The following is a 14068-nucleotide window of genomic DNA, read 5'->3' as shown; positions in this document are numbered from 1 at the left end:
CATGATTGCCTGTATTTTCGTTTTCGTATGAAAAACAAGCAGTAGGAATTAGGCAAATGTTTTCGAAATTCGAAGCATGAAATCCCGGTGCCTGCGTGTTATGTTCTACATTCAGCCAGCATACAGTTAGCGAATTGGTTGATGTTCCCGGATTTTTCCCCAATTTCGGTAAAAAAAATGCGGATTTTTATGTTCCTCTCCGTTAACTATATCAGTCAGTAAAAAGTTTTTGAACAACTTATATGGAGCTAGTAATTTCTGTCCGCTACGATTCCGATTTTGCATGTACTGTATTATTGATGGTATTGTACTAATTGCAAGTGATTTTAATACCCACTGGATGGTATTTAAAATTTAAGGGGCGATTTATTTGTTCAGTTTACTGGCTTTGTTCACTGCATATTTCAGACCGGATGCGTCCTCGTATTGAAAATAGTTACTTATTAACTAGCTGAAATGTGAGGAAAGCACAAACCACAACTTTATTTAATTTCTCGATTTTTCTGTTGATTGGCATCAGTTCGATACAAGAAACGTAATCAAGTTCTTCACGGAAAAAAAACTTTAACTTTTGACATCAGCGCGGGTTTTTTGACTAGATGCAACACCGGATGTCAGCGCAGCATTCACTAAATGTTCTATGGATTCGCGTCTATACTCTGCAAGGGTTTTCTGTATGAGCTCATGAAATCCTTCCTTTCCCTGCAGAACTTCTTCTAGGTTATGCAGGGTAATTCCAATTCGGTGATCCGTTAAGCGGTTTTGTGCAAAGTTGTAGGTTCGGATCTTTTCCGATCGATCACAACTCCTGACTTGTAGTTTTCTGCTTGACGTCTCCTTGTCCATCTGGTCATCTAACTGTTTCTGATTGAGTATAGCAGCCTACAGCAAACACCCCAATTTTGTTACTCAGGACACAATAATAAAAACACTAGGGCTATCTCCTGTCTGTATTTATTACCAGCTTCTCCATTGCCCGTTTCCTGTTATCAGCCTGTGACCTCTGTTCCTGGCATTCTACTGCGGTGTTAGTAGGAAGATGGACAATTCTCACTGCACTGTCCGTTTTATTAACGTGTTGTCCACCTTTTCCGGATGACCGACAAGTTTCGATTTTCAGATCACCTTTTCTCAGGACAACATCCACCTGTAAGTTTTGCAACACATCCATTAAATCTCTCAAATCAATGTAAAACCGTTATCAAAATGTAAATGGTACGTAAAGCAAAACTCTGAAAAATATCTGCGTGTCCAGCATTGTTGGCCGATCAGTGGCCATATTGGCCACTTAAACATTAGCTTTGCATACTTACGTCTTTCGGTTTGGAGAGGATGGCAACGGTAATCGTGCTTGTATGTACTCGGCCAAATTTTTCCGTTTTTGGTGTGCGCTGAACTCTGTGGACACCGCCTTCAAATTTCAGATGCTTGTAGGCTTCGCGACCACTCACCGATGCGCTTGCAAAGCGAATTCCTCCTTTAAATTTTAATGTTGAAATTTCAGTACAATTTCGTGCATTTACAAGACGCATCTATAGCGAATGAGTTGTACACTGGCATCATTCTTGTAAAAGCTGGCATTATGCTGAATTTTTCGCAATTGGCAGCGAACAGCTTTGCAAACGCCAGAAATTTATATTCCGCTTTAACATTCCGCTAAAAAATGACACTTGCCTATTTCGCTTTCATCATTTTGCAGCTCTTCAAAAATCCATCCGCGGAACAAAGAATATCTCTCATACATTCGGTACATTTCACTAGCAAATAGCATCGCTTCTTGTCCGCCAACTCCCGCACTAACTTCCATGATAATGTCGCCCGCATCCCCCGCATCTTCCGGCACCAGAATGTCCAGAATCTGAAACGCAAAAAAACGTATCCGCGATGTAGCATATTATCTTGAAAATTACCTGAAAAATAACGCGATCTGCGTTGATAAGTCTCTCAAAACTTCACTGCTTTCACAATTCATGAGAATCATATACGCTTTTACACAGAATGGTCACTTTCCCCTTGAAAAACTGCAGAAACTGGTCCACATTGAAAATTCCAATTAAAAGATGTTAAAATGTACTAATGCAATATGCAAACAGTAACATGCATAAAAATAACACCTGCTATGAATTTGCGATTTATTTTTAAGTAAACCGTCGGCAGCTAGGACGCAAATCGTGTCTCACTCACACCTCCTTTTCCAGTTTCTGCACATCCTGCATACATTTTCGTAAATCTTCGTCGGCCAGTTTCGCCATTTCAGCGTCGCTAGTTCTTGTAAGATCTGCAAAATTAACCTAAGTTCAGAAATTTAACTCTAAAAATCAAGGAATACTTTTTAAAAGTCTCGTAAACGTTCTGCTACCTGCTGCCAAACTCTCTAATTCTTGGGCATCGGACATCTTTTTCATTCTCTTCTCGATGGCCGGCATTGCCTTTTGTATTCTGTGATATCGCGCTTTCAGGTTTTCCGTTACTGCACCGACGCTAAGGGTTTCTTCCACAGAATTTGTAGGATACAGAGTTTTCTGTAAATGTTCGAGTTGTTTGGGGAGATTGTCCAAATAATTGGCGACAACAGATCGCTGCTCATCCGAAACTCGTGATGGCGTGGGGGTCGAAGAGAATCGATGATAAAGAAAGCTGCCTCGCGCGCCGCAAATAAGTCGCCGCATTTCTGCAAAGCAGCAGCATGCGAGAGTTCGGTTTACATAGGAAAACATTTTTCAGGGAATATCGAGGCAATGGATTGCGAATGTAAAGGCATAAAACGCAGCAGAGTCCCTAGTTGAACAGGTCGCGCGATTGGGGTAGCACGCCCAGCCCAGTTAGTGATCAGCGCAGTTCACCATTAAAATGCCAGACCCAGAATTTGTATCCACATATCACGATAGAATTCTCAATTAATTTAAATGTCCATTCTCAGCTTCACAATTAAAATCTGAACATCTCCGTAAAAAATTTCGCGAAATGTTTATTGTTTTAGATGTTGAAAAATTTGATGTATACATACAAAATTTTGACCGTATTGTTTTCCCGTGAGCGGCTGGCGGGCGACTAATAGGTATTCTGGTTGTGCTTTATTCAGCCAAAACATCAGCCAGATATATAATTTCACATCTTTGAACAATTAATCAAATAAACACATGAGAAACGCATAAATATAAACAGGAAGTACAGTTTTTATAAGATATTCACGCTCACATATTACTGGTATTTTGACTGATTTAAGTACTGTAGTACTACTAATCAACTGCTATAATAATGGCGTAACAAGTCACGGAAAGCAAACATTCGGTGATCCATAGGTCAATCACCGTCGAAAACCTGTAATTTATAAATAAGTCTTAGATTTGGATATCACGCGGGTCTCGAATCATTCCTGACGACTTTCCGGCGAGGAGTCTCATCACTACTTGGCGAGTCACCCTTTTCTCATGAACCATTGCTCACAGGAACCGCTGCTTCCTTAACGACAGCAGCATTTTCTGCTGCATCGTCCTTGACGATAGCGTGGGAATCGTGACTGAGGAAATCAGTTATGGTCGAAGCAACGTTTTCCGGGGTATTCAAGTGAAGATGATGTGTTCCTTCGGCTTTCATGAACATAAACTAAGTACAAAGTTCGCTTAAAGGTTAGAATAAAACATTAACATTAACACTGCGGTAGATGAGAAACATCCGAAAACTGCCTTACCCGGCGGCACGTTTTGGAATATAAATGCAAAAACTGATCTTCAATTTCTTGCTTTTCAAATTGTGGCGTATCCATTGCCCTGCAAAATAAGTGTTACTTATTAATAACACAAACTGCATAAAATGCAGTGCACACAGCATAAAGTTATTAATCAATGACATACTTAATTATAAGCAAATCACTTTTGAGATCCTTAAGAATGTCCAAGTGTTGTTCAGTTGTATATCGAAACAAGGAGGGCTGAAATATAACACAGCATAAATTTTGGACAGCGATAAACGAGCCTGCGCAATTAAGAGTGCTCAAAAATGCCAGTCCTGAGTTCTGACCAATATAGTGATTCATACTCTCAAAATATTAATTTAAACTAAACCCTGATGCTGGCTAGCTTACGAACTGCAACCGTCGATCCCTGGAATATGTAAACCGACCTACAGAACAAGATCATAATAAAAGCCCGGTAATCTTACAATCGAATTAGGTACGATGAATACTGTGAAATACCAGGAGAAATTTCTTTCAGGCCCCTTTCCATCAGGATTTCAACAGATTCTCTGGTTAAACTGTAGGCAATTGCCTCAAACCACCTAAACAGGAGTCCAACTTACATTATAATAATGCGTATCACAGTCACTCACCGTAAGAGCAAAACAGTTTTAAATTTTTTTAAGCAGCGTACCTCTCAGCGGCTTCCTCTCGGGTGTAAGTACGCGTATCTTTCGAGACATCGTAATTAACATGGGCGATGATGCCTTTCCTCAGCGTAGACAATGAAGTCTCCTACAGTAAATCGTTTTCGTATCTTGCGTAAAATTCGGACAAAATGGCGTTACCGCTTTGGCAGATATTGGTTTTATCATATCGATGGATACAACAGCTGTCACTTCTTCCGGAAAACAAGCAGCCATCTGCGAACAATATTACTGATTTAACTGACAAGTATAAACCAAAATCCACGAAAGCAGAGACGACAAAGCGGAAAAGAATTTCACAGCCAAACGAAAATGTTTATAGACAAATGTTCAAAGTAATTCTGTAATATCAACTCATTTCTATCGTAATATTAATTTCGCAAAATTCGATAACCATTTAGACGGAAATTCACGGAATGCATAGTAAAAAACGCTTTTGCACCTACTGCTTGCGCCACTCCAGCGCCCATACTGTGCCCGATAATGCTGTATGACTTCCATCCTAATTCTAAAGGAAATCAAAAATGTAAGACATTTGTCGGAATGAAAGCATACCACAGATACACAGATGCAATAACCAAGAATGTCAAAATCCTACTGTTAACGGTGGCTTTCAGGTCGATAAGATAGTCCGGTCCATGGTAGGGGAGTCCTGTTGGTCGCGAACTGCTACGTCCATGACCAGGGAAATCAATGGCAATCAGCCACCAGTTTTTGGGTAACAACGGAATCAATCGCTTGAAGGAATTACTGTTGTCCTGCCAGCCATGCAGCATTAGCACCTGTTTGTTCCATTCAGTGCTCTTCCATTCCTGAGCGGCGATCGTTCCCCATGGAAGAGCGATTTCCAATTCTTGCGGATTGGCAGCACCGTGCATCATTTTTTTTTGTGTCAGACCGGGCCTAAACGAGCGAGAAACAAGCGGGTCATATACTTCGGACTAAAATTCACGGCCTCCGGAGGCGAGGAATATTAAACAACAATCCGCACTCAAACCATTCCTGTTCCAGCGCGTAGTCATGGTATTATAATCGATTAAATTAAACACTTCATACCTCGCAACTCTCCAGATTGGCTGGATACCGTGTCTGCATGAATGCATTGATATTGCTGTTGTACAACACACTCGCCAGTTGTTTTGCCGCTGCTTATGGACACTCGCAACTACCTTCTCGATAAATTCCAAATTACACAACAAGAACTCTGGATTCTGTGTTAATAAATTAATGCAAACGGATCTGCAGCGATGACAATAAAGAATACAATGACGCTGGGCGAATTTTCCAAAACGGCAACTTGAACAAGAATAAGAATGCAAACAACAAACTCAAAAAACTTACTACCTTTTTGTTTCAATAGCGCTAAACTATAAAAAAAGTGGTACAAACGAAAATTCCAAGCAACTAAGGTAGTACCGCATCTGTACTTACGCTCAAAAGTTCGAAACCATAATATTAAAATTGATATGAGAAACAAGATTTCTGCAAAAACAATGCTACAATTACAATAAAAAAATTATTACTGTCCTGGTATTGTACGCGTATTATTACTGGTTGCAGGCTGTGTTTACAACGTTATACTCGTATAAGTACGTTTTGCAGGGTTATTGCATGAGTGCAGTTTATTGCATCATCCGCTCGTGTCTGATAACAAGCCCACTCCTCGTGGCGGCCCGTGGCCGTCAGCAATACCAGCGGTACAGCCGGTGCTTGATCAACAAAAGCAAGCTTTTTTAAGTGAGTACATAACTGTACATTTCTTCGCACATACTGGAAATCAAATTTATTCAAAGATTCAAATACTGCATGCGGCTAGGCTTAATGAAGCATGCAGTTCTTGGGATTTATGTACGGCGTCCATAAATTTATTTACTATTTTATTGATTTTATTCATTCATTTATAATTGAGACTGTAGGCACGTATTGGCCATATTCCACGGTTTATCGCAACATGTTGAGCAGCCTACGAATCCACACCGGTCAGCCGCGGATGGTGTTGCGCCTTCCGGATGATCGCCTGGCGTTCATAGATGTTTTGACAGGAAACAGCCGATACATAAGCCAGCTTGAAACGCAGAGTAATCCAGATCTGCAGGATGCTTCCATTATTCCACTGCACTGCCACAGGAATTCGGAAGGAAGTGACACAAGTTCACACCGGATTACTGTTGAAGTAGACGTTCCTACATCATCTCACCGTCAGTCGGTAATATTAATGCATATAATTAGCATTTGCTGTATGTTTTACCATTGTTATTAACTGTGTAATCTGCCATTCGATCGTAATTAATAAGAAATATTTTCGGTTATACAAAGTATACGAGTACACTATTTTTCAGAAGCAGTGTAGTGTTTCCAATGGCAGCAATCAAACTGAGTCTGACATCATGTTGAGTCTCACACCGCGATGGTTTAAGTTGGATACCGAAAATATTGCCGACAGATTCAGAGGCCTGCGTCCTGTTACGGGTACGATGAACGAGATCCCGAAATGTGCGGAGTTCGCAGCTGTAACTAAACAGTTGCTAAAACCGTTGCCGATTTGTAAAACATGTTTGTTCGTCAGACTTTACAATATGTTGATTTTGAATCATAGTAAACAGTACAATGTACTGTATATTAATTACTGGATCCACTACATGCTTGCGTTAACCTGTCTTTTTGTTTTATAAGCGAAATTCTTATTCATCGGTGTTTTTTCTCGGATTGCAGCTGGAGCTCGGGAAAACAACCTTTCCTGTTGCCTAAGTCTTACTGCAGAAAAATTGTGGACGGATAAAGTTCAGGATTATCCGGGCGTAAGTGATCACGTGCACGTATCTTTTGGTTATTAGCCTGCAGTACTGTAATCAACCGGGATTACCGGGCTGATATTGTTTGCTACAGCGTCCATTTATCGCTGCATAATGTAGAAAAGAAAATCGTTTGAGAATTTCATTTCAAGACAGGTTTTTTATATACTGTGATTACAGTATCGAGTCAATTTCATAGCCAACAGAATTTGTTTAAGTAATTTGTCCGCTTCTTCCATTGTACGCCAAGGATGGATGCCGCATTTGCGTAGGTGAATCTCCAGTTATAATCACTGATGGCTAAATTCATGCGGTCGACATGCTATAATATGTACAGTACCAACCGTTTAATTTAATTTAATTCGAGTCAGTGGGTAGCTTATATCCGGTTAGGAAGACATCTAGCATGGGATTTTGAACCTGGTTATAAGTAGATGTCGCTATGCTGGAATTGTATTATAATTAAGCAGTCCATATTTAGGTCGAAGATTTTGGCCGTAGAGTGGACAATCAAAATGCGTCCCAAGTTGTGTATTCCAAAAGGTCACTTCAAAAGTCAGTGCAGGTACAGCCTTTTATATGGTTTCTAAGAGTATTAATTTCTAAGTGAGTTAATTTTGGTTAGCTTTATAAAATGTTATTACTATATTGATAGTTTGTCGGAACGTTTTGTAACTCACTTCTTGTGTGTACAACGACTTCTTTGGAAAATGCTTTAGAAACTGGTACGTTTTGTAAATTCAGGGGAACGCTTGTACATACGGAGCATAAAACCGGGTGCATTAAATCTTAAAACTACAAGTTTTTCTATTGCAAGTGTCTGTCCATTTTTCGTAGCTCCTTTTTTGTCCAATTATGAGTTTTTGCTCCTCATTGACCAGCACGCAGTACACGAACGAATTCGCATGGAACGAATACTGAATGGTATCGTATCATCGTTATCGTTTGTGTATGGTAATTTCCGGCTATTAAAATTAAATTCGTATGCATATTTCAGAGTTATGTGAAAATGAATTTGTAAACCACGGAAGCAAGATTGTACGCTCTGTTCTCATTATGCCTCATCTCAGACTGGAATTGGCGATGGCCACGTTAGCGGGTATTGCAAAGTACACCGATGCCTTCGCCAGAGTAGGACTTCGCTTTATCATTCAAAATCCGGCCGATGAAGTGGTGATTGTCACCCATGTGCCGGCGCTGTTAGTGGAGAAGCACAGAGTGTCCAGTTATCGGGATGCACTGCGACTAGATGTTCAAGTTCTGATCGATGAGGCTTTAGAAGTGCGTTGTAAAGGTTTTCTGCCAAATATGAAATCATTACTCCTTAGTACTCTATTACCAACTGGTCATTATTTCAGATTTTTTGCAATGCTTCGCCATTAGCCTTTATAATCCCGTCGGTGATGTACAACTGGATTGCTACGGCCGCATGTAGAGGTAAAAAGACTTTGCAGCATTCATAATAAAGATACATTCTGATTATGGCGAAAAAATACTCATTTAATAACCAGCTGTATTTCTTAGGTGCCGTTATGTTTGGTGATGCTGTGTCTGCAGACAATTTGAAATGCATGTTGCAGGAAGCTTTTGCATGTAACTTCCCTTTCCAGTGTGCTCATGGTCGGCCGAGTATGGTCACGGTATCCTTTCCAAAACTGCCTGATCCGAAGCCTGTACGCCGCTGTTTATTAGTTGGCTCTGAATGAACAAAAAAATAATTAAGCTGCAACAAGCAGACGTCAGAATTTAACTACATCTCTGTTGCAGGTACGAACCATAACATGGGAATGTTTCTCTCGTACTGACGATTATAAGTGACTTGTGAGTTTAACCGAAGTTAGCCATAAAATCGGTAAACTTCAACACCCCATTTTCTGATTTTTGCAACTTGGATCGGCTAACAAGCGTGCTGTTAAAGTTTAGGAAGCAATTCCCATCGGATATGCATCTTACACGTGTGATATCTATCGTAGAGGTATGTATGTACACAGAATTGTTAACTTTTCAGCGGATCGTGTAATATAAGAAGCCAAACCTACCACCCAGAAGGTGAGAGCTGGTTGGTAGGTTTGTGGTCTAATAAGAGAATAATCTGTTGTTGATAATTGTACCCCAAGCGGTGTTTAATGAGGTTTTGCGTTGCTCACCTATCGGGCTTTTCAGGTTTTATTTTCCTATGCCGCGAATCAGCGTTGGCTAAATTACGGAGATGGCTCGTGTTGATAGATGTGACAGGCGCTAAAGACCTCCTGCTGTTGTCGTGAACTCACCGGCCAACAGTTGTCAAGATTATTCTCATCGTTTGCTAGCGTTTGCTTTTACTATCGCAAACATGTTGACTTCCTTTGTCCGAGACTTCGCGTTCCATTTCGCAATCATTTATCATTCACCGGCCGACATGAATAAACTATCTCATATAGCAGGAAATATTTCGGAACAAGTGCAGATGAATGCGAAATAAATCGAAATTAAAACTAAATTTATTTTGACTTCATCAGGCATTATGTGGTTGAGTGTGTATCTTGACCTTTGGCGTGGCGGAATGTAGGAGCACGAAAAGAGCGCGCAATCGACGGCAGCAAAATTAGTACTTAACTTTAAGCACACACGCTGGTGAATATTTTTATGCCTTACTACTTGTTGCATTCATTATCTTATGGCTGAGTTTATGCAGTCAAATCACATAATTTTGTATCCGCAAGGCATTTGGTTTCACATCCAAAAGTTATTTATTAGAACATGTAGCATTGTCATTATAGACCATATAATACGGTTTCATGCGACGTAATTGTTTTTATTAAACCTCTGCCAATAATCAATACGGTAGAAGTGATTAAGAAAACAGGAAAAAGGACCGTGGAAGTATGGCCATCTTTATTAATTACTTTGTTTCTTCTTCATGCACCTTACACAGAGCTCATAACTTTGTTGATTACATACTACGCAGCTCGTTTCTTGTGCTTTAAGTTTATTGAAATTTCAACCAAATCAATAAAGCACAGCGGCACAATCAACTTAAGTTTAACACCATTGCAAAGTGCAAACTTAATTAGTTGTCCAGTCGACGCACAACATAAATACGGTGAGAATGCATTAAGTAACAAAACGATGTGCAAATTTTTTTTATAACGAGATGTGTTTCTACAGATACGTAGATAATTCCATGTGACAAATCAGCTGCAAATAACAGCCGACTCGATTTTTGGCGACTTCTTCGCTTTCATTCTTCGATTGGCATACCAAATGCGAACCTTGGAAAGAATATAGAAAAACTTTCAAACGAGAAAAATTTAAATAATAAGAAAGTTTTACCAAGAACTTATTTTGCGTAAAAGTAGATCATGCCGCGCTTATAATTTTGGCAGTTTATACATCTGAATAAAATCGACGCTGTATATAATGTGAGTCATATAAAAGTGGAGGTCAACGAAGGTTCAATACGGGATCAAAATTAGCAGCAGCGCTTACCTGTGAATCCGTTAATCCCAAGGTCGCAGCAAGCTTTCTTCGGTCCTTCTTGCTGATGTACTGCTGAGCAACAAAACTACGTTCCAATCCCTTCCGCTGCAAGCTGGAGAACACCGCGCGCGTCCACGTCTTCTTGCGCTTACTAGCAGTGTGCCCATGCCGACTCCCCACTGCGTTGCTGTTTGCGGTTGAGCGGGAAGGAGTTGTCAACTGTCCCGCAGTCGGAGCGTAGGTTGGCTGCGAGCGAAAAGAAACTGCCAAAGGAAGCCGCTGAACAATAGACGGCACAGTGTTCATGATATTGTTTGCGTCCCAGCAGGATGGAGGTATATTATCTCCTAAAAACATGCGTATACAGCATATGCAAACCGCATAGGTAGTCCGTAGTTGGACACGTATACCTACTGGTAGTCTGAACATGTGATAAACCGGTGGCAGCATTGAATATTATGTCATCTGAATTTTGTTATTATTACAATATAAAACTTTAATCACCTACCTTACTTATGCAAAATTAATGATCGAGATTTATTATAAAAGTTTTAAAATACCTGTATGCACTTTAGTTTTGAATTTGCAATTCGGCACATTGCGCTTGCAGTACAGTACAAGTACTTACTGAAACGCAGTGATCCCATATTTTCGGCAGGATAGTTGAGCTGATTGTATCCGAAGACGTCAGAACTGTAACAGCCTGGCGGCACCGCATAAGTCGGCCGTTCATAGCCGTATAAATGCACGATGGATTCGGAAGTGGGACGTGCGCACGACGGTGACAATCCTGTCAACGACGGAAGGGCAAATTTAAAGGTCACAGGGGAAGGGGGACGATGAGCATGAGAATAATCCAAACGCTTTCGCTTCGACGACTGGAGAATACTGTCAATACCAAAATTCAGCGAAGATGGGGTTTTAACGGATGACATGGTATTATTGTACAACAAATTATGGCGGTAATCGGAAAACAAGTCAACGCAGAGCTGTGCTGCTGATGCGCTCACAACTTTTGCAAATTTACTAAGGTCACATCACCAGCTGTACGCATGCAGCAACTGCTTAAATAAAGTTCTATACCACCATTACTGATTTCATCAAACATATCAAGTAGTAAGCAATAACTTCTCGTTGAAAAATACAAAAATCTAAAAAAGCTTAAATTTAATTTCGAAGATAGGTGCTAACTAAATAGGCAGCAAGTGGAAAGTAGAAAAATACGTTTGGCGATTAAATGAGTAGAATCATATATTAAGGTTATAATTGATGGAGTCTGTTGCGTACACCACAAAATAAAATCGCGACATGAAGTTTAATATACCGTTTAATATGAAACGATATGTGGGATTGTTTGGTACGATGTCCGGAGGGCTTGAATGACATCGCATTAGAGCAAGAACGAATCACACAAAGCCACCCAGCATCGATTGCGACTGTATGTGATTAGCTACCAGTTGACATCTACCGATAAATCAGCTTCTGGTTTAATTGGGTGGTGTTATGATCAACCAGGGAAAATTTAGCACGAAATGCAATATTACAATGGTATGTGTGGCGGAAAAGTACCGCACAAAACGTCAATCGGCCATACTATGTATTATTTTAGATGTTATTAAACAACCATGCGTCGGGGTGTCCATTCACTCTGTTGCTACTTGTCCTGCACGTGTAGTCCGCATAATTATAATAATATTATTGCATGCAAATCTTCTAATAATTGTGAGTGGCCTTGGACAGTGCTTTTCATCATAGCATCTAACCATCGTTCGCTGGATCTAGCATTTAGGAAGTTTTGAAACTTAAAGGTGGTACCAGAACTTATTAAGTATATAGTATACGCAGACTGAATTAGTCACTATACTCAACTACAGTAACGTTTGTCTTTTCAACATAATCAAGAATGCCATATGTAATATCTTTTTAGCAAAATTTAACTATATACCTACTTGCCCCAAAGCTTCAAGTTTTTGTCCCTTAAACGGTACCCAAATTCTTGTGAACAGAAATAAGAAAAAGACGAATTTAAAATGGATTTAAACGTTTTCTTTATCGTCATGTCTACGCGCGAGAATACTCCCGCGCTATGAGTTTTGGCTACGCGCGAGAGTTTTTCGGCGCCACTATTTATGAATATAATCAAAACATTTCGACATAATTTCAGCTCTGGAGTTGTTTATATAGTGCATTATAATTGTCGCATCAGTCAATTTGCATCAAGTCAGTCACACCGCAGTCGTTCGGAAACCGGTAGGCTTTCCCAGCCGGCGAATTATGGGCAGTACATCAGCTGCCGTTACTACAGCGTTATTTTTGGTCACAGAAGTTTTCCTTCAGGCGTTTCTTCCCTGTACTCGAGGAGGAGGTGTCAGTGCTCCTGTTTATATTATATCTAAGAACCACTGTCGGAAATCCTCACCCCGGGCGTAATTTGCGCTCTGGATCTGTTTATCGCTCTATGGTCACACGCATACGCAAAAGCGTATACCAAGCAGTTGTTACTGCCGGGAGACTGGGCATACACAGGGACATATTCGATGGCAACCTGGCCTTTGGTGTCGGGATAAGAGAACAGGAAGTTGAGTTGCAATTTCAAAGCATCGGTGGGCATTTGACCGGTGGAGCAGTATATTCGCACCACGCCAGGGTTTTGAGAATTAAAGAAGGCGCAAACATAATGACTGTCACCATTGTACAGCGGCTGTATGATGATACCTCCATGCATGCGGACATGAAAACGAATCCTAGCGTAACACTGGTCGTTATGCTGGCACAGAGCCAACTCTGCAGGAAGTTCTAGCCAGCCTCTTTGACGAAATGCACTGCGTAGCAGATAAACTCCTGCGTTGAGTAATCTCAGCTCCAAATCCGAGCCGAACGTTTTCAGATTGTTGATGTCCTCGCGAAGCACCACTAATTCTTCCGCAAATCGGTGTACGACTTCATTCTAAAAATTCGCATGTGTCTTAAGTATCCGAGCCGCACGCATAGCGGGTGTTTCTCCCGGACGCGGTGGACTGCGGGATATCCTGGCCGACTTCCGCCGCGGCATGCCCATTTCGTTCCTTGTTGCCGAGGGACTGTTCGAAACAGCGGCAACCGGTGTGTCGGCTGGCTGGGGCGTGGCTTGAATTGGCTGTGAAGACGTCACGGCTGTCTGATTGAACCGCTGATGGCGCCTTCCTTCCGACGGCCGTCCTTTGGGTTTAATGGTTCCGCGAGGTCTGACTCTGAACGCAGAAAAATCAGGAGCGACGAAGTTTTCTGCGGCAGGAGGTTTTAGATTTGGCAAATCGCCTTCCGCTGCGGCTTCAGGGATTTCCGGCTGCTTTAAAGTTGTTTCAGGTACCGATACCTTAGCCAGCAGGTCAGGATGACTAATTAACGGCACAGCTTCACTTCGCACTATATCAAGGTGTTGCTGCAGAGCTACT

General features: G+C 41.0%; 3 protein-coding genes across 4 annotated transcripts; 1 reads left to right on the top strand and 2 right to left on the bottom strand.

Moving 5' to 3' along the window:
* Nucleotides 1-475: 475 nt before the first annotated feature.
* Nucleotides 476-5930, bottom strand: LOC129588624 (uncharacterized). The gene is made up of 16 exons (XM_055482942.1): nucleotides 5440-5930; nucleotides 4982-5286; nucleotides 4830-4891; nucleotides 4525-4599; nucleotides 4371-4471; nucleotides 4196-4278; nucleotides 4085-4122; nucleotides 3855-3931; nucleotides 3692-3770; nucleotides 3438-3606; nucleotides 2360-2701; nucleotides 2187-2278; nucleotides 1675-1858; nucleotides 1314-1477; nucleotides 962-1147; nucleotides 476-882 (listed from the first exon to the last, which is right to left on the bottom strand). Exons 1-16 carry the CDS (start codon nucleotides 5484-5486, stop codon nucleotides 565-567), a joined length of 2322 nt encoding a protein of 773 aa, XP_055338917.1. The 5' UTR covers nucleotides 5487-5930; the 3' UTR covers nucleotides 476-564.
* An 840-nt stretch (nucleotides 5931-6770) lies between these two features.
* On the top strand, nucleotides 6771-8772 carry LOC129588614 (DNA mismatch repair protein Mlh3-like). Its single transcript, XM_055482932.1, has 6 exons — nucleotides 6771-6852; nucleotides 8013-8157; nucleotides 8207-8456; nucleotides 8534-8612; nucleotides 8700-8724; nucleotides 8760-8772. Exons 1-6 carry the CDS (start codon nucleotides 6771-6773, stop codon nucleotides 8770-8772), a joined length of 594 nt encoding a protein of 197 aa, XP_055338907.1.
* Nucleotides 8413-12173, bottom strand: LOC129588461 (homeobox protein DLX-1-like). 2 transcript variants are annotated; one of them, XM_055482678.1, is made up of 4 exons: nucleotides 11959-12173; nucleotides 11263-11522; nucleotides 10644-10981; nucleotides 8413-8873 (listed from the first exon to the last, which is right to left on the bottom strand). In XM_055482678.1, exons 1-4 carry the CDS (start codon nucleotides 12018-12020, stop codon nucleotides 8811-8813), a joined length of 723 nt encoding a protein of 240 aa, XP_055338653.1. In that variant the 5' UTR covers nucleotides 12021-12173; the 3' UTR covers nucleotides 8413-8810. The 2 variants fall into 2 exon arrangements, with proteins under 2 accessions (XP_055338653.1, XP_055338646.1); XM_055482671.1 differs by lacking the exon at nucleotides 8413-8873 and adding an exon at nucleotides 10183-10426.
* Between the last annotated feature and the right edge of the window lie 1895 nt (nucleotides 12174-14068).

The sequence above is a fragment of the Paramacrobiotus metropolitanus genome, unplaced genomic scaffold (assembly GCF_019649055.1).
Source record: "Paramacrobiotus metropolitanus isolate TYO unplaced genomic scaffold, Prichtersi_v1.0 Parri_scaffold0000002, whole genome shotgun sequence".
Lineage (NCBI taxonomy): Eukaryota > Metazoa > Tardigrada > Eutardigrada > Parachela > Macrobiotidae > Paramacrobiotus > Paramacrobiotus metropolitanus.
Note: the sequence above shows the minus strand (reverse complement) of the source record. Positions and strands in the feature narration are given on the sequence as shown.